This window comes from Drosophila erecta, unplaced genomic scaffold (assembly GCF_003286155.1).
Source record: "Drosophila erecta strain 14021-0224.00,06,07 unplaced genomic scaffold, DereRS2 tig00000126-arrow-pilon, whole genome shotgun sequence".
NCBI lineage: Eukaryota > Metazoa > Arthropoda > Insecta > Diptera > Drosophilidae > Drosophila > Drosophila erecta.
The window spans coordinates 11,370,380-11,396,658 of record NW_020825209.1 but is presented as its reverse complement, the minus strand read 5'-3'; the positions used below and the strand labels follow the sequence as shown (position 1 = coordinate 11,396,658).

General features: G+C 44.4%; 5 protein-coding genes across 5 annotated transcripts; 3 read left to right on the top strand and 2 right to left on the bottom strand.

Annotated features, from left to right (window-relative positions):
* The first annotated feature begins 3,815 nt into the window (after positions 1 to 3,815).
* On the top strand, positions 3,816 to 18,021 carry LOC6551040. The gene is made up of 6 exons (XM_001978271.3): positions 3,816 to 4,703; positions 14,520 to 14,809; positions 14,895 to 15,073; positions 15,573 to 16,533; positions 16,662 to 17,285; positions 17,379 to 18,021. Exons 1-6 carry the CDS (start codon positions 4,322 to 4,324, stop codon positions 17,505 to 17,507), a joined length of 2,565 nt encoding a protein of 854 aa, XP_001978307.1. The 5' UTR covers positions 3,816 to 4,321; the 3' UTR covers positions 17,508 to 18,021.
* A 275-nt stretch (positions 18,022 to 18,296) lies between these two features.
* Positions 18,297 to 19,290, bottom strand: LOC6551039 (zinc finger protein 107). The gene is made up of 2 exons (XM_001978270.2): positions 19,210 to 19,290; positions 18,297 to 19,121 (listed from the first exon to the last, which is right to left on the bottom strand). Exon 2 carries the CDS (start codon positions 19,104 to 19,106, stop codon positions 18,297 to 18,299), a length of 810 nt encoding a protein of 269 aa, XP_001978306.1. The 5' UTR covers positions 19,107 to 19,121; positions 19,210 to 19,290.
* Position 19,291: 1 nt separating this feature from the next.
* LOC6551038 (cleft lip and palate transmembrane protein 1-like protein) lies at positions 19,292 to 21,892 on the top strand. The gene is made up of 2 exons (XM_001978269.3): positions 19,292 to 20,374; positions 20,528 to 21,892. The coding sequence occupies exons 1-2, from the start codon at positions 19,481 to 19,483 to the stop codon at positions 21,320 to 21,322; spliced, it is 1,689 nt and encodes a 562-aa protein (XP_001978305.1). The 5' UTR covers positions 19,292 to 19,480; the 3' UTR covers positions 21,323 to 21,892.
* Positions 21,893 to 21,902: 10 nt separating this feature from the next.
* On the bottom strand, positions 21,903 to 24,022 carry LOC6551037 (brahma-associated protein of 60 kDa). Its single transcript, XM_001978268.3, has 3 exons — positions 23,718 to 24,022; positions 22,365 to 23,648; positions 21,903 to 22,310 (listed from the first exon to the last, which is right to left on the bottom strand). The coding sequence occupies exons 1-3, from the start codon at positions 23,823 to 23,825 to the stop codon at positions 22,155 to 22,157; spliced, it is 1,548 nt and encodes a 515-aa protein (XP_001978304.1). The 5' UTR covers positions 23,826 to 24,022; the 3' UTR covers positions 21,903 to 22,154.
* Positions 24,023 to 24,060: 38 nt separating this feature from the next.
* LOC6551059 (26S proteasome non-ATPase regulatory subunit 5) lies at positions 24,061 to 26,228 on the top strand. The gene is made up of 2 exons (XM_001978267.3): positions 24,061 to 25,482; positions 25,549 to 26,228. Exons 1-2 carry the CDS (start codon positions 24,338 to 24,340, stop codon positions 25,916 to 25,918), a joined length of 1,515 nt encoding a protein of 504 aa, XP_001978303.1. The 5' UTR covers positions 24,061 to 24,337; the 3' UTR covers positions 25,919 to 26,228.
* Positions 26,229 to 26,279: the final 51 nt, after the last annotated feature.

Here is a 26,279-nt window from a genome sequence, read left to right as displayed (position 1 = left end):
GTCCGTAAATCTGTCCGTCCGTTGACGTGAGGCGTCTGTGGCTGGGCTGCCACGCCCCTTTGGCCACCATACATTTGTGCCTGCCCCCTAAAAATATGGGGGCATTAATAATGTGTAAGTGACATTGCAGTTTTTGTGTCGCAGTCTCTCACGCTGTTTTGTTTGTATTTTGCGCTTTGTCTTTTTGTCAATTTTCTCCTCATTACATAACAATCCACAGCCCCTTCCTTTCTTTCCCCCCGCCCGGCGATCTGAGTTCCCCCGTGAACTTCGCAGGGCCATAAAAACATAGCCGCAAAATTCAAGTGAAAATATTTTGGCGCCGCTGTTACAACAGTGAACCTCACTCTTCCATACACTGCGTAAAAAGTGATCGTTTTTAAACGAATAAAAATCGAATTTCTTTTAAGAATGGTAATAGCATAATCACATCATTTTCTGAAGTGCACCTACACTTTGTTGGCCACATGATACCAAAAATGTGGTGCAATATGTTTAATTAATATTATCTGGTTGTCAGCACACTAACTTGCGCATTTCTCTCAGTGCACACTCACCTGCGCTCATTTGGCCGTGCGTTTGCGTTTTTAATTAACGGTAGTTTCTTCTATTGCCACACGAAACATTGCAAATGCAGTAATTATAAAAAAGAGATATAAATTTTGAGATGGGGAAAGACGGCGTGGAAAATAAAAGTTTAAATGTTACGACCAGCATTCGGCTCAATTTCATCCGTGCGATCTTCCGTGCGTTTCGGTTTTTCCTTGCCAAGAAATGCGTTCATGGTCAAAATGTCAGGCGTGACGCAAGCGTAAACAGCAAACAGCAACAAACAATTAACAGCAGCATTAACCGCAGTGAGCATCAACAATAGCATTAAAAAGTAACAAAAACCCAGCAACGAGGCTCAACAAGTGATCCAAAAAATGTGAAAATTTGTGCAACTAAATATTTGGTCGAATGATTTATACAGTGTCAAAACCGATTGTCGAGCGTGCATCCGAACAAACAATCACTCACAGAAACCGAGCATTGATTCTTTTACAGGAATTAAGTAATGTCGGTCACAAGGATACACATCTCTTTTAAAGAGCCGTAGGCAAGAAAACGCCTCAGATATATGAAAGTATCAAAAACAACAAAGAAATGTATCTTACAGATACGAAATACGGAAAACATTTTCATGTTTGGATCTTTAAAATAAATATATTTCACATCTCGCCCGTGTATTTGCCATTTTCAGGGTTTTATTGGCATTATTGACAAAGGAACTGGATTATAAATTATTTATTAATTAAGATGTTTCCGATTGAAATCGCTAATCACTCAACATGACCCAAATCCAATGTTTCACAGAGGAAACTCCAATGATTTATATATTGCACTACATTACAAGAGATTATCTCTAATTTTCATAATTTGAGACATCATTTTCGATCATTTAAAATGGAAATCCTATGAGCTTTGAGCTTTACGACAATTCCCAGACCGCGACCCAAAATATTCGGTGTATTTCGGTTATCGGCTAGCTAATTGATAACCCGGCCGGATTTGTCTTGATTTCTGACTGAATTTCATATCTCTCGACTTGGCTTAGTGGTCTCTTATTTATTCACTTTTAAACTGAGCCCCTCATTCGGCCATCGCTTTGCTTATTTCTTGACACTTTCACTTTTCTCATTAAGATATGAGCTCGACCCCATTGGGGATCAGGGGGGTCGGGCAGGTGGGGCGACAGGTTTTCATTCGCTGACAGACCTTACGTGTACCTTACGACCGCGTGAGTGACTGACGGTCAGACCCTTACACTGGTCGAAAATACTCAGCACTCTAACTTCGAATAAGACAGCAAACATACATATGCAAATTCAATTTATGCTGGGGCGAAACCGACAGGTATTCTTTTATCTACTCTGCGAAAAAATACTTCACTATTTCACATATGTAGCATTTGAGGCAGTTTTTTGCTGAGTGCACTTGAGATATTAAGGCTAACCTTAAATATTTTGGTGTTTCATTTGCATCTTCATTCATGCCAATCCGTGCGTCTCGCTCTCCCTCTAGCTCTCCTTCACTCCCTTGCTGCCGCTCCCCTTGCTAACCACTCTTTCGCTCCTTTTGCTCGCTTCTTCTGGATGCAGTTTTTTTTATTGTATTCCAGTCGACTTTTCGAACTGCAAACCAGTTTACCGTTGCAAGATCTTCTGCAGGCTTCTGCTTTTTTGGCTTGTTACGGAAAATGCTTGAAAATGCACAAAATGCAATTTTGTTTCACTTTACCACTTAACATTTAATTTTTGGCAGCATTATTGCTTCTTCTGCGTCTTCTTTTCGGCGGTTTTTACTTCTCAGAACTGGTTTCCATTTGCTAACGGTAAATGCTTAGCATCTTGCATCTCTCTCTGTTCCCAACTTTTTATTTGGCTTTTGTGGAAAATTGAAAATTGAAAAGCATTGCACGAGCGACGTCAACGTTTGGTATATTGCACAATATATGGCAATATATAGTTGGGGAACCAAACAAACGTAATTTACAACTTCTTTTTTCGAGAAATGCTTGAGTTAAGTAGGTTTGTGGGCGAGAGAGAAGGGGGGAATCTGCACCAGGTGCAGCTATCTCTTACTCCCTCTCTCTTTTTGTAATCAAAAGTGTGTGAGTGCTTAAAAACAGGTCACCACCGAAACAACAACAATTATTCCAACGATTGCAACATTTTCGTTCGAATTCCTCCATTCCCATTCCTGCTCTTTCAGCTGGAAGCCTGGAATTCGAATGGGATTGGAAGCAAGTGGCTGTATGAAAAGTGATTTCCAGCCCGAACCAAATAATCTACAATCTACTTTTAAATGAACCTAATATTACAATGTGCGCCTATTAATTGTAATTACCTTGTTATATCATCATATTCGTATATTACATGTGTACAAAACGGGATAAGAAACACATCTTCTCTAAGATCGTTTATTCCTTATAAATCAACAAAGGTATTTCATTTTAAATGATATTTAGTAAACATATAATTTAGTAAATCGCATTGTGAATAACCCCTTAAATTATTCAACTCTTGTTTGGGTGAGTCATTTATAACTCATTCATGTGCTGAAAGTTTCCAATTTCAAATATTGACATTAACTTAATATCTTTTATTTTCCAATTTTGGAACCGATTGGTGCATACGCTAACCTTTAAACAACGCATGGAATACGTACAAATTCTTCATGGTTGTCATAAGATCCTTTGATTTAATAAGACGGTTATAACCTATAATATCTCTTCATTATGGCAACGCGTTAATTTAATTCGAAGCTGGGCTTTTAAAAGGCCCCTAAGAGACGTTCGAAAATGTGATTTTGCCATTTAGCTTATTTAACCGACTTGGCTTAACTGATTTGACCGACTTGGCTGGAATTTGGGACCGCTGGCTATATGGCTATAGTGGCTTATAGTGATTGCGATCCTCAAGACCTCGTCGCGTATTCAAATATCAATGGCTAATTTCATTTTTGCGGCCACTTTTGCAACACTCACACTCTCGCGAAATTCCATAACACAATGCTCACGCACACACACACACACTGAAAGATATTACCACATAGTCGATGACGCAGGGCTTTTGCTTTTTCCCGAAAGAGAGAGAGAGAGAGAGAGAGCGCGGGAGAGAGCGCCCGAGCTGGCAACGAAAGTGCTGCTAACGGTACAACTTGCGCTTTCGGGAGACAGAGACAGAGGGAGAACCCGCGCTGCCAGAGAGCGAGAGTGAGAGAGTGTCCGAGATCGAGATCGAGCTTGAGCTGAGCACAGATTTTTTTCCATTTTTTTGGGCCTGCGTTTTTGGAATTGTTAACATATTTTTACAGCTGCTCAAGACGCGCAGTCGCGATTCGTAGACGTGCGTTCATGCCAAGCGGTCGTCGCAGCTCCCCAAAAATATAAATAAAAGCTGAAAATTTTGAATAAGCCGCGCGTGTGTTTTCAATACATTTCCCCACAACTCCCATTCCAGAAAAAAAACACAAAATAAAAATTGAAGTGCTACAAAAAAAATCGAAAAGAATAAAACCGAATTCTGACGGCTCTGCCGAGTGTGTTTATCACCTATATTTTTTTTTGGTTGTGAAAATGCTGGTGCAAAATATATAAATAATTCCCTGTTAACCCGAATTGGATTTTATTATTGTTTTTTTTTTGTTCGTGTGGAGTGAAAGTGAAGCAGGCCGAAAAGAAAAGAAGCAACGCAAAAGACATCGCAGGAACGTCGTGCCCAGCCAATTTGCATAGTATATAGAAATCGTCTATAGGGCGCAAACGCAACGGAGCGATATGATGCGCAGGACTTTGGTGCTGGCAATGCTGCTCTCGCTGCTGGCAACGCCGCAGGCGGCCATCGACAAGGACGATGGCAAGTTTCCGCCGGGCAGACATAACCTAAGTTCCGGCCTGGACCAGCACAATGTGATTAACCTCAGTCTGCACGGAGAAGCTACGACTGCCACACTGCTACCAGCCCACGGTGACCCCAAACTCAGCTACGACCTGTCCCAAACCCGTCGCCTCAGGGACGCCCTCAACGTCTTCGATCTCGCCGTCCTGGCCGCCCAGTGGGGTCAGGTGGAGAGCTCCGCCGGAGTGTCCGCCAACTGCAGTCGGGACATGCGGAGCTATCTAGGCGGGCTCAGCGATGCCAAGATGTGGGCCGTCAAGAGTAAGTGCAAAAGTAGTGAATTTTTCATAGGGAAACGGCGTTTTCTACTAGATTGTTCTTAGTCCACATTTTTCCAGAAAATATATTTTATTTCATTTTTGGTCTTAAAGAGAATGCAACATAGCCACACAATTCTCCATTTAAGCATTAAAATCCTATTCGGAACTCAACCTTACGAAATAATAATACTTCAATTGCATATGTACATATATCAATTTATATTTTTTTTGAAGATATACTTTTACAATCTTTTTATTTAGGTCATTATTTTTAGGTCACTCTTAAGCAGTTCCATTCAGTTATCAAACTGTATAAAATTACAATTGTGCATGGTCTATTCTATAATTTGTTTACCAAAGCCCAAGCAACTTCTTGCATTCAATTATAAAAACCAGCACCTTTAATAATCTTAATGTAAGATTGCTGTCCGCAAAATCAATTTACCAGAGATTAAAGCAGAAAAATAAAAATGATAAAAATAATTTGGGCTCGCGGTTGAACCTTAACCCTCAGCAAGACTTTAGTCATAATAAATATAGTAATATAAAAATAATATACAAATTAAATTACATAATTATAATGATAAAGAGAAAATGGAATGAAGGTGGCCGCAGATGAATCTTTCTTCCGGACGACAAACAAAGATTTGATACGTGATGGGTTGGGCATTCACTTGCCTCCATGTTATCGCGGTTGCCACAGACGTTTTCCACTTTAAAGCTGATCTCGTTGTTCGCGACCCATTCGATTGAAAAATAAAACCACCGATCTGCACTGCCGTGTGTGTGTGAACGTGCCATTCGCCGATTTTGGCGATCGGCGCAGATACTATATGCGCGGCTTGTATAGATATAGAGACTTTAGAGTCGCCGCATAGACGAGTGTGCTTTGCCCGCAAGCACACAATCTCATAAGTGCACGATACGATGCGAGTGATCGCCAAGGTCGCAATTAGTTCTTGCCGCAGCCGCAGCAGCAACTGCAACACGCAGCAACTGCAGCAGCAAGACTGCGTCTGCGCAGCAGCAACTCAATCAAACTTTTGGCGTGATGGGCGGTTTAATTTTTCGCATGGTGTTTCGCCGAATTTTTCCCCATTCGGTAAATTGGTTTTTCCAAAATTTGTTTTTTTTGCTGATTTTTTTGGGTATTTTTTGTTGGTCATTATGTCAGTGGGCTTGGGCCGTTGAATAACGGAATGGAACGGTTCAATTGCACGACCAGATCAAATTGGATCGACTGGGCAGTATTTGCAGTCGAAAGTGAGACTGGCCGAGATCAAAAGCCTGAATTATGAATACATGTTGTGGGACTTGTTTTATTTTCGATTGTTCGATGGCTTTTGGCTTTTGGTTTTTCTCTCTTTTTTTTGGTTTTATTTTTTTATTTTAGTTGCGACAAGTTGCCGCACCACCCAAAAAGCAATCCTATCGATTCCAGCAACCTGAGACCGACAAAGCACCACTGACCAACTGACTTGGCCAGCTAAAACCACTCTCCAGATGCTGGTTATGTAATCAATTAACGCAAAACACAAGAAAAAGAGAAAGAGAGCCCGAAAAGGAAAAAAAAAAAAAGCAGACAGACAGACGAAATAAAAGTGGTTGCGTTTCTTTTTTATTATTATTTCACTGGTTGCACCATGGGCCAAAGTGACCGGAAAGTGAGCACATCCATTGAAAAGCGCCTTTTAGCCACGGTTCAAGTTCATGGAGTCTGGGAAAACCCATTTAGAGAGCGAGGCAGTCGAATGGCCGTTAAGGAAAATGCATTTCCCGCCATGCGGAAGTGTTTCGGGGAGAAAGGCCAAAGCGTTTCGGAAGTTCGTCGTAATTTCCTTTTAATTAACGAGCAGTTAAATATCGCAGTTAACTAACTAACTGCAATACTTGGGGAGTTGTCTTTTGCATGGCTGGTTATATCGCCTTTTTTATCTGAGAAATATTAATATGTTTTTCCAGCGAAAGCAGTTTTCTTCATTTTACTTAAACATTTTCCCCTTAATTTTTGCTCATTTTGTACTTCCATTTGGTTTATATTATAAAAAAATTTGTGAATTTTACTAAACGTATGCATTTTCTACACATTTATTTTTCGGAACCTATTTCAACGCATTTTTATATTACTGCAATAATATTAAAAAATCCTATAAAACTCAAATTTTTGCTCCACCGCCTCCAACTCATTCGTTCATTGGCTCATTGGGTATTTGTTTTTTTTCGGGAGGCAAAAAGCCGGGAGACTGTAACTTGCAGGGCATCTATGTCAATGTCTTCACATAAATTGTGTGTTTTATTGCCACACGTGAGCGGAGTCAGGGCCAAAGTTTTTCCTGCTGGCCAGCTAGCCAGCCAGTCAGCCAACCAGCCAGCATAGTAAACCGGACTCGAACTCGGACACTTGGACACAGGCTGGAAATTGTTATTTAAACGCTGCGGACACCATTTCCCGCACAGGTTTCGTATCTGGAGCTCCCAATCCTCGGCCAAGATCAATGGCTAATAAATGGTGGCCGGTGTTACCTTTGTTTTTGCTGCGGTTGTTCTTACTTCTTTTTAATTCACATTTTTCGCTAGTGTTTTCTGTCTATTTCGCTATGGCCATTGCAATTGCAAATGCAATAGTTTGGTGGCAGGTACGCTTGGCTGAACTCGATTGGCAGGTTGAAGGTTGCCCTGAAATGCACTCGCCGTGACAAAAAAATTGCATTTTGGAAGTCAAGTCGAAGGTCCAGGCTTCGTCGAATCGCAGAGCGAAAACGAATTTGTACTTTTTTCGGCACTTTGTTGATTTTAGACGCGGGTAAACAGTCGGCAAAAGTCTTAGAGGAAGTGCAAATATTGTCTCATCATCATCATGGATGGCAATCTTTAAACTTCCTCAAAAATCAAAAAAGCTTTCACAATCTTTGTAATACTCATTTTATGTTTTGCAAATATTCCGGGTAAAGAAATATCGTTAACGGCAATCTCTTTTGTTGCTGCCTGCCCGGGAAAATGCGCAAATCACTGCTGTTTTGACCTCGTACTGCATTTCACCTGTGTGTTCGAAAAACCTGAACGAAATGACCAAAATTGAAACGAAGTCAAGTTAACAAAGTAAGCCAACAAGTGATCGAGGTTCGATGGCTTGGTTATGGGCTTAGCAGCCTGTTTGGTCATTAGTTGGTCACAATGCACAACGGTTTTTTTAGGCCAATATACTTAGCCGACTTTTCAGTGAAGGAGTGGTGGGGGTAACAGGCCCAATTACAGCCTTTGTGCGAAATGAAACGTCACGCAACATAATTTCTACGGCTTTCCCATAACTTGTATAAGTCCAACGCCTACAGTTGTGCTCAGAATTATAGGTGTCTTGTGCCAAAGGAAATGTAAAAGAAATACATATTGTTTTATGCTACTCAAACTAATAATGATTTGATCCCGAAAACCGGGATGCAAAGTTATAAAATGATTTCGGCATTTGTTGTAATATTACATATTTTAAAACAAGTAGAGTTTGCTTGTTCTTCGGGTGCATATTATTTGCGCGATCACTGCTAATTACTTGCGCATTGCTGTATTTACTTTTGCCTGCAAGACGAAGAAGAAGCAGAAGCTGAAATTGCACAACAAATAAACACGGCAGCAATATCAGCACAGCGGCAACATGCGACAAGTCTCTCTCGGTCTCTCCCCAAAAAAATCTCAGTGTATCTCTGTTTCTCCCCCCTGTCTCGCTCTCCCTCTCCCTCTCGCTCTGCCTCTTGGCCTACCTATCTCTATCTCACTCTACTGGACACAAGCTTAGCTTATGTAATGTAACTTTAATTTGATTGTTGCAATGCCTTGCAGTTTTTTTTTGTTTTTCCTCACTTTTTGTTTGGGTTTTTATTTATGTTTACAGCGAAAATGAAATTATGCCAAGACGACGTTGTTGGTCATTATTGCTTGCAATAACGGTTCATTGGAGTGGAGACATGTATGTAAAATACTTTCAACTTTGACCGCGATTTTGGCCAAGTTATTTCCCCCCTCTAACGAATGACTTAGGCAACAAACTCGTTTTCGGATAATTGTGCGTAATTAAAATCCCCGCCACGCACTGCAATTGGCCGAGTCGAAAAAAGTGGCAGTCGGTAGCGTGTCGGGGTCCAAAAGGTCTAGGCCAAATACCGATCGCTTGGCATAAGAAACTCCACCGGAATGATCGACTTCTTTGAGGGGGGAGTATTAGGATCAGAGATCACTGCAAATTGTGGTCTACTTATCAGCGCTGCGTTCTATAAGTCAATAAAAATTGATTAATGGCTTTTAAGTGCTTACTCGCGAGATTATTGCTACTATACATACACTTAAATTGTTTAGTACCTAATAAAATGCTGTTTTATCAACAAAGGTAAACATTATAGCAACTAACTTTAGAATCAATTGAAATATTACTTAGTGCCTTTATTTATTTTCATTTTTTCCTCTTTGCTTAAAATTTGAGGCTAGAATAATCATTTAAATAAAATGTAAATTTATGTCTATTGAAAGATTTCCACGAATTGCGCGCTAAGTATTGTGTTTAAAGGCAAAGTGAGGATGCGTATACAAAGCCATTATAATTTCATGTTCAAAGTGGCTTCATAAAGAAGGGCGGACTTAATGCCCACACCGGGTTAATATTTCACTTAGATGAGCGCCGACCAAACGCAATTAACACGCAGACTGTTCGAGGGCAAAGCGAACGCCTAAATGCCACAATTAGGCAACTCCGAGTGGAATTATTACGACCAGCTTCCAGACACACGATAATTAGACAGAAATTGCATTCCATCATGAGACGGCGCTAATTTCGATCATTGCGAATTGTGTCCGTCATGGCGGGACGCTTGCCAAATCCATTTGTAGTTTCAAGTTTAATGCGACACTCGGTCTTGGGCAAATGCAAAAAAAGAAATAACAACAAAATATAAGAAACAAAGAAACGAAAAAATAGCGAAAAGCTAATCGATCGATTTCTAGTCGAGTTGCATTGCGGCCGAAGGTTGACAGCCACCCCCCTTAATTAATAACACCCCCTTGGTATGCACCACTTTGATTTCGATCCGCATGCCATAACCATGCAACCCATTTGCATTTGACACTGGGTAAAAGCAAGACATCACTTCCGTTAGGTAAAAGTGAACCGGCCCCAATGCAGACACAACAAAACTAAGACATAAAAATACAAAGAAATTGAAAAAACAATAATAAAAGCGAGAGACAATAGCGGCAGGTGATCGCTGGATCGCTGGATCGCTGGATCGATCGACGTGCCCGGCATTAATTTTAATTTCCAGCCATTCGGTTATGAAACGGCCGACAGCCATTTGGACGAGCTCTCAATTTGGGGTTATTGACCATAATTGCAATTTTGGGTGGTCGTATCAATTTGATTACAGCGCATTAGGGTTATGCAATTGCTGGATGGATGTGTGAAAATGCCGAAGTCATAGTCAAGAATTCCTCCAGAACTATTTACCAACATGTAATACATGCATAAAATATTTATAACAAAGTCAGAAACATGCATATTTCATATTATTTTATTATTATAAGAAAAGAAAAATATATGTAGTACCTACGTCATACTGCACTGCAAACTTCGAAATGATTAGAGTTCCCTCGAGCAAGCAAACCATTATCTTCCACTCTGCTAGATAATAGATAAATCAGTGGAAAGACGAGCTAATTTCAGATGCGATGAGCTGACAATGCACCGTGACTCTGCACTCTTTGGGCTAATTATTCCACAAATATTCCAAGCTACTAGCCCATCAAATAATCGTTTCGGCAATGACGCTCGTCAACGATACTGCCATAAGTGACTCACATTTTGCTGGGCCTCAAAAAAAAAAAGAAAATATATATACAAGTATATAAGAAAAAGGGAAAAAACCAATGTGCAGCCCTGAAGTTTTGGGCCAAAAACTGGTAACCCGAAACCAGTTTCTCCGGCCATCCGTGGCAAAGAAATGCGCAGAAATAATTTAATTGGTTCGGGGCGCTCATCAGCGGTCCATTGCGCAAAATGATGGCATTGCCACGTGTCAGTGACCAAGTCCAAAATTCGAATATCGAAATTCAGAAATCGGAATACCAGTTAGTCAGGCGAAATAACCAAAGCTGAAGATGCAGCTGACCTTGTGCCGAATCTGTGGCGAGTCCAAAAAACCCAAGCCCCAAAAGCCCCAAAGACAGGCCAACTCTTTGACTCGTCGTCGGCTCTTATTTTCATTAATTATTTTTTTTTCTTTCAACTCTTACTTTCGTCTGGCTACCTCGTCATCGATGTGGGCGTCGAAAGACCCCGAGGGGAGCTCTTTGATAAGATTTATGTGTGTGTAAGCCCCCGGCTGCCCAACATTGACATTGAAAAGCGGGAAAAGAAAGAAAGACTTTGACTGTGGGCCAACGAGACCCGAATACGAATACTCATACTCATACTCATACTCATACCATACTCATACTCATACTCACACTCATACGCCACGTAATACGTATCCATAACCTCAGGTGGCAAGTAGGAAGTAAGCGCCTCATCTTATTTGGCCAACTATCTGGCCCACTCGAGTATCTCAAGCTCCGCTGATCTGACTTTGCGCATCTTCAAGCGTAAAATTGCCAGCGAGTCGCGTTTTATTATGCCACTCAATTAGGCAACGCAAGGTGTAATTATTACATACTATAGCAGAAAAATGGGGAAATGCAAAAAGTAATTAGGAATCACAAGCTGACTAGCCACGCAGAATGCTATTCAGTATTTATTATGATAAATGTATGAGAATATCATATCATTCTGAAGCAAAGTATCAAAGAGACTCAAATCAAGACTTAAAATTGCAAACTATAAAAGCAGCCATTTCGAGAACTACACTGTGAGATGTAAAGAACAAATAGCTTTCGGCATCATCATTTTTAGCCCCAAACATGGCCAACTATGTATCCTAGCGATGCGATCTAGTAGACACACCTCAGCAATGAGTACACAGAACGCCTAGCCCAAGTTCAAAGACTTTGGCAGCTTCAAGCCGAGTTGCGTGTTAGATGACAGGAAATTTATTTGGCCAAGACAAACGAGCGGACCTTAAATCCACAACACACGCCTCTAATGTCCCCACATTAACAGAAATTTCGATTGACTCAGGGGGTTCTAATGAGAGAGCCAAACATCAGTACGCAATTGCCAAATTTAGTTGCCCAAAACGATTGTTTTAACTCGCAGATGCGAACCATTTGAAAGAGCCGCCAAAGCTAATTTATTGGCACTTGAAGGGCGCTTTCCTGGGACAATTTGGAAAATTGTAAAACATAAAAACTTGGCTTAAAGCTGGCCGTCTTACACGATGGATTTATACTTTTTGGGCGTTTCAAGAGCCAGCCCATGCATAAATTTTGAAGCCTCAACAACTACCAGTTAGCAATTATCGTGGTGTCCAAATGTAAATTTTCAAACCGATAAACAATAGTAAACAAATATTATTTATGGAATGCAATGGCCGTTTTTGTTGTTCTCTTTTTTCTATTTTTGGTTCTTGTGACGCAGATCATTTAAAAATTAATACTGTTCGGGCCTTAATTGAACTGTTAGCATTTGAGGCGCGTTGTATTTTTTATGAATTTCGCCAGCTTTGACTTTGCGCCATTTCGCAACTGTTCGGAAAGTGGATACAGAAAAATATTTATAAAAATGGCAAAAGGCGAAACGACAAAGGTATCGTATAATGGCCACTATTTGACGGGCAGAGCACATTATTTATTGCCATTATATTTATACAATCGTTTCATCAATCAAATGGATTTCAACAGCTATGTCACCGCGTTTTGGCCTGGCTTTTTGGGTCCCGCCCTCATTGTTTTCTGCTTTTTGCCTTTTTGTTGCTATTTTTCGCCACTCATTATGGTCGACTGCAATCGGCGATTTGGTGTGTTAACACATTTGCCTACCCCGCCTTTGTCCTTACCTTCAGCTGAACACACATATATCTTAATCTTCTTGCAAATATTTTCGAGCGAGTCAAGTGCACAGTGATCTTGGCCAGGCTTTCAATGAGATTCTGCGAAATTGTAAACAGCCTCCGTATGGCGAGTGCTCAATTGGCTAATTTAATGAGCTTTGGGCATTATATTTTCGGCTCTACCATTTAAATCAGATGTATTTTGGTAACTGTATATATTTTGTAATCAAATATTAAATATTGTACTTACTGCGAGTATTTTTCGCTGCTGCTAGAAAATTGGCTGCGCTTTAAGGTGCGGCTGGCATCGTGATTATCGATTTCCCCACCTGCTGGACCGCTTTCCCCCGACCTATATACAGGGTATCACATGCTGAACGACCTTCCGAATCGCCGGACAAGAATACGCGATGAAATCTGTTTTGAATCAGCTTCGGCATCGACTTTCGGTAGCCGCTGCCAAGTTCATCTGACTTGGGAGCATTGGTGGTCGGACATGTCACCTTGATAGCCCCATTGTCGGCCCCATCTGTTGATCTTGTTTGAATTCGACGGCAGCTTTGGCTTTAGCTTCAGCTTCCATTTACCATGTACCATGTACCATATACCTTTTTCCATTTACCAAGAGCGTTAAACGCCTGAATGACACGTTCAATTGAAGAAGTACATACATCACATGTATCGCAGTGCCATGTGCTGGCGTATCGATGGACGATGGAGGTTTTGTGATGAAATGCTGACTACCAGCAAATCAAATGACCTCAATCGCTAAATTAAATTGAAAACATGTTTAAACATTACGCAGAGATCGGATGAGGGTGTGCTGGAAAACAGAAACCACTTTTATCACGGCTGCACCAAGTTTAGTTGTAAAACGAATGGGAGTAGCTGATAAAAACCAGCTGTTATTTCATGTTTTTCGTCCAAATTGAACCACAAATCATCAACTCATTTTCCTTCCGCGTTTGCTCACCACTACATTTGGTAAACACTTCTGATTTCGGCACATGCAAATGCTGGCAAACATTTCCGACGGATGGCTCGTCATGGTCATGGCCGGGTCTTGTGTAACCCAGAGATTACCCAGAGATCAGTTCCTGCTTGGCCAAGCCATCGGGGAAGTGTCCAAGCACTGGACAGTGGATAATTGCTCGTAGTTGGCTCACGTAAGAGTTGCCATTTTCCCCGTGTCACCACGCCAACCGAACAAAAGACCATTACATGACTTAAGTTGCCATTTTCGAACAGAAAAGCAGCGATAAAAAAACTGGTTGGACCCACAGTCCCAGTTCCAGTCGCAGTCTCAAGTCCCCAGTTTGGCAACTGGTTGCAAGAAAACGAAAACAAATAGCAAACAGCCTCAACTTCGTGCAAATAAATCGGTGGAGCTGCTTTGGGCCAGGATTGAATCTGAATTCTAGTACTCCAGTTGGACTGTATTGTCCATCTACTAAGTGCCATTTGCGAGCCAAGCAGCTAGAAACCACTTTAGGTATCAGGACATTTGAGCCCATGTAACATAATGATACAGGAACCATTGAAATGCCATGATTTTCCACAGACTATTGTAATATAAAACATTTACACACCTTTTTAGCCTAACTTGAAGCTTTACGAGTACAGGGAATTTCTTGCGCCGCTCAGTCGTCAAGTCATCAAGTTGATGGCGGCATTTTGAAGTTGGCACTTGACGACTGCGCTGCAATTGCATAATGGCCAGTTTTATGTTTTTTATTTATTATATTACACATGCCCCACTCACACTGGCCGCAGTGCAGCGAGCATGTTGCATTTCGAGCGCTTCTGATGCCCTTCCCTTCTCTTTTCTTCCTTTTTGTCGATTTGCTTTGCAGTGGACGATGCTTCCGGTCACTATACATCCGGTTTCTTCTACGGCAACAACTACTGGATGGGTTCGTTGGCCCTGTGCGATGCCATTGACGACGGCCAGATCGGTGCTCCCGGCAAGGACAACAGCTCCTCGACCGCATCCTCTCCAGAGGGCGAGACGAAGAACAGCGGCCTGCCCTTCGCCGCCGCTCACACCCAAGGATACAGCAGTGTCTACAACGCTCCGCCGCCCTTTGTTCCCGGATTCTATGTGATCAAGATGCAGCTCAACGAGACGCTGCCCACCCAAGTGGTAAGAGAATCACGAGGAGACCTCATGAAGTGCAAATATGTTGTAAATCTAAGGAAAAGCCTTATTAAATGTCCTGTTCCCACAGCTGCGCACCATTTACGTGGGCATGTGCCTGCCCTCCAGCTGCTCCATTGCGGATATCGGCCTGATGAGCTCCAAGGCCCATGTGGAGCTACCATCGCGGGATCTGCGAGTCCTGGACATCCGTGTGCCCACCGACAAGGAGTTCAACATCTGGGCGGACAAGACCTTCTGCCTGCTGATGTAAGTGGCTGGAATCGCATATCGCATCCACCCAAGGCACCAATCAAAAGTTCACTTTCAAAAATGCCAGAGTCCACTAAACAATTGAACAAACACAATGCGCAGCTCTTGGGCTTTTGGCCAGTTGGTTTTGGACATTAGCGTCAGTCAGTTGTTGAGTCCGTCGATTTGTGTGAAATTTTGTTTCCCCCAAATCGAATTATAATAAAAAGCGAAACTCCATTTGTTAACTTAAAATATTAGCGGCTAATATGATTATATGCTTCCCCATGCCTGTTGAAACTGCACGGAGAACAATTTCTTACAGTAAAATACTGATTTGTATAGCTCTTTTCTTTGGAATTGAAATTGAATATTTGAATGTTTCATTTAATACAAAGTAAAACCATATATAATTTTATATTATATTATATGAAAATAATATATAATATAATTATAATAATTATATATAATTGTTTATAGTTAATAATATCACTGAATTACACTTATCTGCTTCTAGTGTGGTATCCAGCATTGTGTTGGGCTTGATTTGCTGCGGCACCCTGTTCGAGATTTACCTGAGGCGCAAATTGAAGGAGGCACTGCGTCGCCAGGACAAGGAGATGATGAACAACAGCGAGACGAGCTCGGGAATCGGGTGTGCCTCCTCAGACTACAGTGACACGATGACCGCCCACGATGATCCTCTCAAGCAGTCGGATCACTCGCAGTCCTCGAATTCGCTAAAGCAATTGGATGCTTTGGTACTGAATCTGCCACCGAATGATAATGACAGCGGCAATGGACACCACCACGAACACGATGCGGATCACGATCACCACGAGCATCATCGCAGCGGGAGCAACAACAGCAACTCGGATGAGCACTTGGAGGGGCATCTGCATGAGCCAGAGAAGTTGAGCATCTACTCGGAGCTGCTGCTCTCCTTCTCGGCGATAACGAATTTCAATGCGATCTGCGATCGGAATGTGGGTGCGGATACCATTCCGTGCATCCATGGACTGCGTGCCTTCAGCATGGCCTGGGTCATTCTGGGACACACGTGCATCGTGGTCTTCAAGTACTCCGACAACATGGAGATGCGCAAGGAGGTGGAGCAGAACTTCTTCTTCCAGGCCATCACCAATGGGCCGTTCAGCGTGGACACCTTCTTCTTCATCAGCGGCTTCCTGATCTCGTACATCTACTTCCGCACGAATGCCAAGGGCAAGTTGAACAAGTTGAGCAAGGGAGCCAATGAGTTTACGGCTGGAACTGCACACTTCTTCGGCCTGGTCGCCTACCGCTTCATGCGACTCACCGCCCCCTATCTGTTCGTCCTGGGCGTGGTCCAGGTGACCATGAAGTACCTGGCCACCTACTCGATCTTCGACCCACCCACCATGGATCACATCACCTGCCCGGATTACTGGTGGCGCAACATCCTCTACATCAACACCCTGTTTCCTGTCGACGAGATGGTGAGTGCTATAAATGCTTTAAACTCCAATTTAGCTTCTAGGCCTTACAAGGGAATGGGTGTAGTAATATTCCAAGCTAGTTACTTCTTATTTAGCAACAATAACCCCCTCATTCTGTAAACCCACAGTGCATGCTCTGGAGTTGGTATTTGGCGAATGACACGCAGTTCTATATGATCGGTGCCATCATCCTGATCGTGGGCGTGCGTCACTTCAAGCTTTCGGCCATCACGACGCTGGTGTTCCTGGTGCTGTCGTGGATCACCACGGCGGTGATTGCGTTCACCAACAACCATCGACCAAACACAGACGATCCGCTTGCGCTGTTCGACAAGATCTACGACAAGCCCTGGACTCGCCTGGGTCCCTATCTGATCGGCATGGCCGTGGGCTGGATTCTGTTCAGGACCAACTGCAAGATCCGCCTGCCCAAGCTGACGGTGGCCACCGCCTGGACGCTGGCCATGCTCAACCTGTTCGTCCTGGTCTTTGGGCTGTACAAGGCCGACCTGTCGCAGTTCACTGCCGCCGCCTACAGCTCGCTCAGCCACTCGGCCTGGGCGCTCTCCCTGGCCTGGATCACCATCGCCTGCTCCACGGGCTACGGCGGCTACATCAACTCGCTGCTCTCGGCGCCCTGCCTCTATCCCTTCTCCCGCGTCACCTACTGCGCCTACCTGGTCCACCCGATCGTCATCCGCTCCATGGCGCTCAACTCGGACGCGCCGCTTCACCTGGGCGGGGATCTGATGGTGAGTTGGAAGCTGCAGCTGCTGTAGGATTGCTCTAAAAATTCATTTTTAAAAAATTCATTTCCAATTAAACCTTTTCATTTCCTATTCCAGGTTGTCATGTTCTTCGGTCTGACGGTGGCCTCCTACTTCCTGTCCTTCGTGGTATCGATGTCCTTTGAGGCGCCCGTCGTCACAATGCTGAAGATCCTGTCGCCTAGTCGAAAGAAACGCCTCGCCTAAGTCCTGAGCCCAGATCCGCCCATTTCCGATTATTTATACCCTCCATTTTGTCATGTTATCTATTTCTTGTCTATCAAACAATGCCCACATATTTATAGCATCGACTCATCTGCACCCTCGACTATTTCGGATCGCTATCTATACATGTTCTTGTCACTCTGCACCACATTTTTCACATACAATGTGTTCCAGTTACAAAGAGTAAAACAGAAGCTAAAAAAAAAAAACAAACAAATCAAAATCGAGGAAAACATGACGTGCAACTTGAAGCGTGCAAGTCGATTCAAACTATTTTTGTCATATTTTTGTTTCATGATGTGTACATTTTAGTCCTTTAATTTATTCCAAAGGTTTGGAAATTTTGCGCGTGACGAAGAGAGAGTTATACATAGTACTTTATAGTTATAATTATATAAAACTCTAGTACCTAAATTTATGAAATCATTTTGTATATACTATATGCTGTATATTGTTATACATAAACCTTTAAATAAAAACTGCTACCAAATACAAAGTCCAAGCGTTTGAAGTTCATTCCATATTATCTTGAGGTATATTCCATATACCATAAATCAAAACCACATTTTCAAAATAAAGACAACGATTCTAAAACCCGTTTGTAGGGCAAAGGGTTAACATGTGTGTGTAAACTATATACAAAAAGTTGATCTTATATATGATCATTATAAGGTACTTTGTAGGTGTCCGCATTCCGGAGATCCCTTATATGTACGATGCAGAAGTCTTTTAGCTTCCTGGCCGTTCTTCAACTTGGCTCTATCCCTCTGCCTATTTCAGCTTCCTGACCCTTACTTTAGGTTCCGTCTTGTGTAGTTTCTCATGGCGCCTAAGATTGGATTTTAGTGTGAAGGACTTGGGACATTGTGAACACTTGTAAGGTCGGTCACCGGTCAAATGGACCCAGCTGTGAGCTTTAAGGTGGCTAGATAGTTTGTAGGCCTTCCCACAGATGGGACACTCAAATGGTCGACTATCCTGCTGGGTTACCGCATGCTGCTCAAGTCTCTTTCTCGGTAGCAGTTTTGGGCATTCAGGGCACTTAATCATTTCCATCTCCTTCTTATTCTTATTATTCTTGGGTTTCTGCTGGGTTTCGAAGTTCCGAGTTTCCTGCTCCAATTTGCGGTTTGAGTTGGGGCAGTCATTTTCATCGTTCTCCACCAGTGGCTCGTTCATTACGTGCGGTGGAACCTGGTTATCGTGGGAGTCCCCCCAAAATCTGCATAAATCATCGGTTGGCTCCAGCGCGCTCTGACTGTCATCGATTATTTCCTCCTTCAGTTGTATATCGAACTGATTCGCTCTTTCTCCCTCATTTGCTTCCTTCTCCTCTTTCTCCTCCACCAACTCCTCTTTCACCGAGTCCTTTGGCGCGTAGTCCATCTCGTAAGCATTGTGCGCATCCTGCACACAGCGCTGGCAAATGGTCTTGGGAAAGGGATCCTGCGGCATAACTGGGTAGCCGCTCCACTGTGAAATCATGCTCGCTATAGAAATCCCGGATACCGGTGTAGCTAAGAAGACGTTTAGCATGTTCTCCTTCTGCTCCAGACAAACCCGGCATATCGAAGACTCCATTGGTCTTAGTTTGAGCTAATTATCGCATTTAGATAGGAAAGAAGAAAGTTTGTATACACGTGCCGGGAGATGTATCGGAGCGACCGATATTAATCGTACGTACTTCAAAATAATTATTGTTGTAATTTGAAACATAGACTCTCAGTAAATACCGTTAATGCAGGAAACCGATAGTTCTCAAGCTTTCGGGCATCAACACGACCGGTACTATCGATAGCTTCGTCCGATGTTTTGCCGGCCCTAGGTCAGAAAATCGAAAAATTGAGTCTAGTTTTTAGTTTCCCCAATTTCTTCGGCTCGCAACCACCGCCCACCGCCCTCCACCCACCATTCCGCCGGTCAACGCACCAACGAGAAAACCGTAAGAGGGGGACATGGCCCTGCCATCGATCTCCACGCTGCTAGGCGTGGCATTTCTGGCGTACATCGGCCACTCCATCTACCAGATGTCGCAGCTCTTCAACACACTGCAGTGCAGCGGTGTTCCGTGCTACACATCCTTCCTGACGGATCGGCCACGCCTCCAGCTGGCATTGTTCTCCTCCCTCAGCAGAAGTCCCATTGCCTCCGAGGTGCGGGATCTGTACAAGGCCAAGCGGTTCGACTATGATCAGAGTTTTGAGCATGACTTCGTAGTGGATGTGCCGCTGAAGACGCGCCGCAACGGCTCCCTGTACTTTCATGTGGTCTTGGCCCTGGAGGGTGAGCCACTGGAATGGCGGAGCCTGCGCAGAGATGGGCCCATCGTTGTCCATACGATGAGCCTCACGGATTACATGGTGCCGCGAGCGGAGGCCTTCAATTTGCTTGGAGAATCAGAGAAAGGAGCAGCAGCCGCTGCCCAGGAGAAGAACAAGAAGGAAGCTTCCACCTCCGGACGTCCCAGCACCCACATACGCTCGAATGTTTACGTCACACTGCTCACCGATCTCTTTTCCGTTTCGCAAGCGGATGTCCCACCGGAAATGGCACCGTTGATACGCGTCAATCGCAATCAACAGATCCTGCCCATCCTGCATACTGATACATTTAATACACGTCTAAAGAATCTGGTGCCCGTCACCCGCGATACCACCGAATTCACTTTCAGCTTCCACTACAAGCCCGTGGGTGTGGGCAAGCTCCGGCTGATGCTGCTCATGGAACACGCCACCCAGGCGCTGCTCACCATTGGATTTGCCACCAAGGACATCGACGAGGTGAAGGGCATCTTCTCGGACACTAATGTGTACTTGCTGTGCGGCACCATCTTTGTGTCCAGTATCCATGTAAGTAGGGATTGGAAAATCCTTGGGAAAATGAAGATTTGGACAGGATATAATATCAGAAATACAACAGAAACGTATGACTCGCCTAAAATTTCAATATACGTTCATATGTTCAAGTACTATTACTAATTAATGTTTCCGTTTTTCCCGCAGATGCTCTTCGACTTTTTGAGCTTGAAGAACGACGTGGCCTTTTGGCGTAAAAAGCAGTCGTATGAGGGGCTATCAAGCCGTACCACAATGTGGCGAGCGTTTTCGCAGATCGTGATCTTTTTTTATCTGCTGGACGAGAATACCTCGTACCTGGTTCTTGTGCCTGTTGGCCTGGGCACGCTCATTGAGCTGTGGAAGTGCAAGAAAATCCTGCGTCTGGAGTTTAGCTTCAGTGGCCTAATTCGACGCAAGCTGGAGCAAGTTGACCGGCGGAATGGCAAGCAATCGGATGTGCAGTCCGGGCAGCTGGCGGAGGAGCAAAAGACCGATCAGTTCGACAGGCAGGGCATGCGGTATCTGAGCTATCTGCTGTATCCGCTTTGCATATGCGGAGCGGTCTATTCGCTCCTCTACCAGCCGCACCGCTCCTGGTACTCTTGGACACTCAACTCGCTGGTGAACGGAGTGTACGCCTTCGGCTTTCTGTTCATGTTGCCGCAACTGTTTGTGAACTACAAGCTGAAGTCCGTGGCCGCATTGCCGTGGCGCGCATTTATGTATAAAGCATTCAACACCTTCATCGATGACTTCTTTGCTTTCATCATCACCATGCCCACCGCCCATCGGGTGGCCTGTCTGCGCGATGATATTGTGTTTATTATTTACTTGTACCAGCGCTGGCTGTATCCGGTGGACAAAAGTCGTCTGGACACGGGTCTGGGCATTAGCGAGACACCAGATACGGCCAACAGCTCGTGCGCTTCCACTGTTGCCAATCGTAAAAAGCGAAATTGATACTATATCAGCAAGAGAAGCAAAGGCTGCACATTCCGCCTATAGCTTCAGGTTTAGTCCGAGTTGTAGTAATCCGAGTCCGTCTTTAGTTTATTAGTGATATTAATTCTCTGTTGTAGACTCAACTGTTTGTGTGCTTGTGTGGCGTCAACTTATACCATTTTATGCATTTTATACCATTTTAAATCAATAAGAAACATAAGATTGCAAGACTATGGAATTTACTGAAACACTTATTTTTAAGCTGAAATTTAGAAATAATGGCAGATGACTTAAGCGCTGGCCTTTCTAATTCTTGAATTGGCCAACTAAAAAGCCAAATGGTACACTTTACAATAATATATCCAAATGTAGATCAAAACGGATGTTAGAAACAATCAGTTAACATGAAATCGTAATAGAAGCCTATAAGTGATCCTAATATCTCAATTAACCAACACAAAATGCATTTAATGAAATTGAAAGGAAACCCAAAAGCATCAGAAGTCTGCTTAATATATAGAATCAAATGAAATGACACGTAATAAAAATTAAACTATAGTGTTTTAAAAAGTGAACTGGATCAAATTATAAAGATCTGTTTTATATTTGTATGCCATTTAATTAGCTTACTGTTAAGTCCAATATTTTTGCTGGATATGGGTATTTGGGGACAACTGGAAAAGGGATTACGTTATGGAACGGGATGGAGTTGTTTTTCGGAAAAAAAAGGGATATATTTTAAGCTTAAACTAAACTGGCGAAGGAAAAAGAGTTGCCGTGCGCACGGTTTATGGAGGTCGCTTGACGTTGACTCCACGAATTGGCTGGTGGAGATCAGCTTAGCATTCACCTAGCCATTGCGTATACCCAGCGCCTGCTCCAATTCGGCCCGCTTCTGGTTGACCTTGGTGAAGAAGTAGCGCGAAACGGCCTCGTGCGTCCATGGCTGGTAGTAGAACTCCGACCGACGCTCCTCCTCCGGATTGCCTACCACATCAGTCATCAGCTGAAAGTGGAAAAGGTTTAGAGAACGGTATGACCCATAGAAAACACGACTAACCTTCAAATCCCTCGTCTGACTGATGATCCAGCGATGGATAAACATTTGCGGATCCTTGGCGAAGCTCAGGAAGAACTCCCTGTTCGTCTTCATCTGGTTGATCGTGTCCACCGTCTCGTGAATCTTAGTGTCCAGCCCCTGGATCTCCTGTTGGCTAGCAGTGCTCATCAGGAAGCTGTTCATCTGGTTTTTGAGCGTATCATCCACCTCCACATCAATGTCGTAGCAGGCGGTCTGCTTGTTCTCCGCCCCGCTCTCAATGAAATGATTGATCACAATCGGATCGGGCGGATGCAGCAGCGGATTGAGGCGTTGCGGTATCTCAGCGAACTTCATTCGCTGGCAGCTGAAAATTTGCTCCAGATACTTGTCGCAATTGATGTACTCCCGCTCGTGGGCATCCTGCAGCTTGTGGGTCTTGATGTATTGCCACAGGGCGGATATAATCACCGGCCTGGTCTGTGTGTGTACGCCCAGCAACCTGGCGAGTCGCGGGTCCAGCTTGAACTGCAGAGGCTGGTAGTCAAGCAGCAGGAGGATGGTGCAGCGCACATTGCGATCGCCCGGTCGCTTCACCTGGAAACCGTCCGTCTCCTGGGTGGTGTGAGTACGATGCCACTCGACCAGATGGTTGTCTGGACCGTACAGCTCCTTGTCCAGCTCGATAACCAGCGACTTGAAGAACGATGAAAACTTGCGTTTGATCTTTGTATTGGGATCGCCCTTGCCATCCTCTAACAAGCGACCCTCCACTCGCAATTCCCAAGAAGCAACAGCGCCCTCCTCGCCATCGTTTGTGGGCTCCTTGCTGGGATAGAATGTGTTCGAGATGAAGATGCGCAGCTTGCGCTTCTGCTTCATGGGTCGCTTAAGGGCCTCCTGAATGTCCAGACGCTTGCGCATAATGGTGGCATCCAGTTTCCGCTCAAACGTCAACAGATCCATGTACGCCTGCGATTCGGGCACCAGATCCCGCACCTTCTGCGGTAGTATCTTGTCGGCCAGCTTCTTTTTCTTTTTGGCCGTTACAAAATCACTTTTTCCACCGCCGCCGCCCAAACTGCGGGATTCATTTGACCTCTTGCTGCCTCCGCCGGAACCGACACCACCACCACCGGCTCCAGTGCCTCGCAGGCTGCTCTGAAAGCCCGGCTGTTGGGCGGCGCGCTGCAATAGCGATGGTCCCGGTACGCCGGGCACTCCAGGAACTCCCGGTACTCCGGCCACGTTCGCGGTGCCGGGAACGGGTTGCGTGGTGTTCGGATGCAGGGGAAACCCGCGCGGCTGTTGTGGATAAGATTATACATGTTTAAATGAACGCCGTAAGTGCAGAAAAATTCGTGAAAAACTCACCGGAAAAGAGGCGCCTGGCGGCGGATAGGGACGCATGCCGGGCGCCGGTGGTGGTGGCTGATAGCGCGACTGCACCGGCGCTTGGCCAGGTGCAAAGCGTTGCGACATCTTTGCTAGAAGCTCCTCCCTTTTTTCCGGCCGTAAACAGTTGCCTTTTGCAGCCGAAGGAAAATTTCTGGTTTTTTGTTTCAATACAACAACGCGTCAAACACACACACAATTTTGCCTGTAAAATGGCGTCAAAACAGGGCTGCACTATTACTGGTGGTGGTCGACTGGGCGATGGTTAACATACTGTTTCACAGGGCTGCGGCTATCGGTTTCAACGTTCAACGGTGTTTTACATTTTTATATAGTTACAGTTATACAGTACATTTAAAAACTTTGTACAATGTAGTCGGCTTACATGAATGATTAATCAATAAAAGAAAAACTTATATTTGGTACTATCGATAGAACACACTTGCTTTTAGGAACGTTCGATAGTTGCAGTGTCACAGCATATACATAAGCAACATCGATAGGCGCCGATAAGTTCGGACAAATAACGTCTTCTGAAATCGAAGAACGATAGGTTTGAAACCGACTTTGTCATTTTAACCCAGAAAAAACATAAGGAAATGGAGGACAGTTGGTGGGTGGCCAATTTAAAGGCTCTGGAGTCGAGGCCACAACGCCTCGAGGCGCTGACCACGATGAACACGACCATCGCGAAGGAGGCGGCTCTTCCGCGTCAAATCATTGAACGCCTGCTGACCACTGCGGAATTGTATGACTGCGCCAATTCCGCGGTGGATTCCCATGTTCCCAAGGATCAGGCTGTGGACGTGACCCTGGAGTTGCTGGGCCACTGCCTTGATCAGCTGGCGATGGACACCGCCGACGAGCAGCTGCCCAGCCTGCTGAGACGTGGCCTGACTCACCCGAATCCCGCCTTGCGAGCCCTGGTGTTGGCCAGGTTACTCAAGGAGCTGCGCCGCCAGCTGGTTGCCGGGCAGGTTCGTACCCTGCCCAACAATGAGCTTATTTTCCTCATCTTGGACGAGCTGAAACAGCCGGAGACGGAGGGAATCTCTATAGCCATCAATATCCTGTCCATTGTGCTTGTTCAGCGACTCAGCGATGCCGATGTGCAGGCCAAACTGGTGCACCTCCTCCAGCAAAATGAGATTGTGCGGTGCTGCGCCTACGAATTGGCAGTGGTCCTGGCCAAGGAGAGTGCCGCCTCACTCAGTGCTGTCAAATTCATTCTGGACGCGGCGCTCAGCGAACTGGACAACGACGATGTCTTATTGCAGGCCAGCGTAATGGAGCTCCTAGTGCCACTGGCGGAACAGAACCATGGTCTCTCCTACATGGAACGACGTCGCGTTTTGGATGTAATCAGCACACGGGTCCAACGCATCGAGGAGCATCCGCTAGACGCCCTGCTCATACCCAGTATCATGAAGTTTTTCGGCAAAATTGCCGCATACCAGCCTCTAAAGATCATTGCCGGATACCCGCAAATGCTGGCCTGCTTGTTCCAGCAGTTGCAATCGGAGGATGAGAGTATTCTGCCCACCGCCATGGATACGCTGGCCAATTTAGCCAGTACTCCGCAGGGTAAGATGCTGCTGCATCTGCACTTTAACGCGGCCATGGAGAATTCCTTTAAGATGTATGGCTCATACACTAAGAAGCTATCGGCGCCCATCAAAGAGCGACTGCTCAACTCCCTGGATGTGATTTATGAGGTGGAGACACCGCCCACCAAGGAAATCGAGTAATTAATTAATTTTGCACTCTACTCTTAAAGTTTTTCCTGCTAATGATTTTCCTTTTTTTCCAGTACCATTCTTAAAAGCTGGTATGAGTGCTTCGCTGGGGGAGCGCATGCTAATGCCATCATGGACCTGATCAACACCCCGTTCCCTGACCTCCAAATGGCCGCCTTGGCGCTGTTGAAGACCATTTGTAAGTACGGCTGGGGCATTGTAGCTCTGAAGAATACCGGCGGTGCTGTGGAGTTCCTGCTTTCGCGTCAAAGGGATCTGCACAGGGACATTAAGTATATCAAGTGGCAAATCATGGAGATTCTGTCCGCCAGCGCCGAGTTTTCGCCCACCGAAACCGTCCGTTTCACAGCCTACGTGAACGAGGGACCCTATCACGTCCAGGCGGACCTCGATATAGCCACCGAACCGCAGGGTAATGCCTAGAGGTCGGTATGCCAAGCATTTGCGGCTTTTGATTCTAAATCGTATGTACAGCGACAGGTTCAATTAACATCTGAATATGTATTTATAGAATTACAATAAGATTTAACTATTAGATCACATGTAACAATGCCCCATTGGGCAGGTCGAATTAATGGGGATGCAACAAATAGTCAGAATATTCTTTGGACAGTTGTAAGTGGTTTGCCTTAAAACGATTAGTAACAAATCAACTTTTGTAATTTACACAGGAAGGATTGAATATCTTCTAAGCGCAAAATAAATCATAAACAATAAACAAACTTAAATACAATATGCTTGAGTCTAGCTGGAATCTGTTGTTTGCATGTCTAAAGTGTGCATG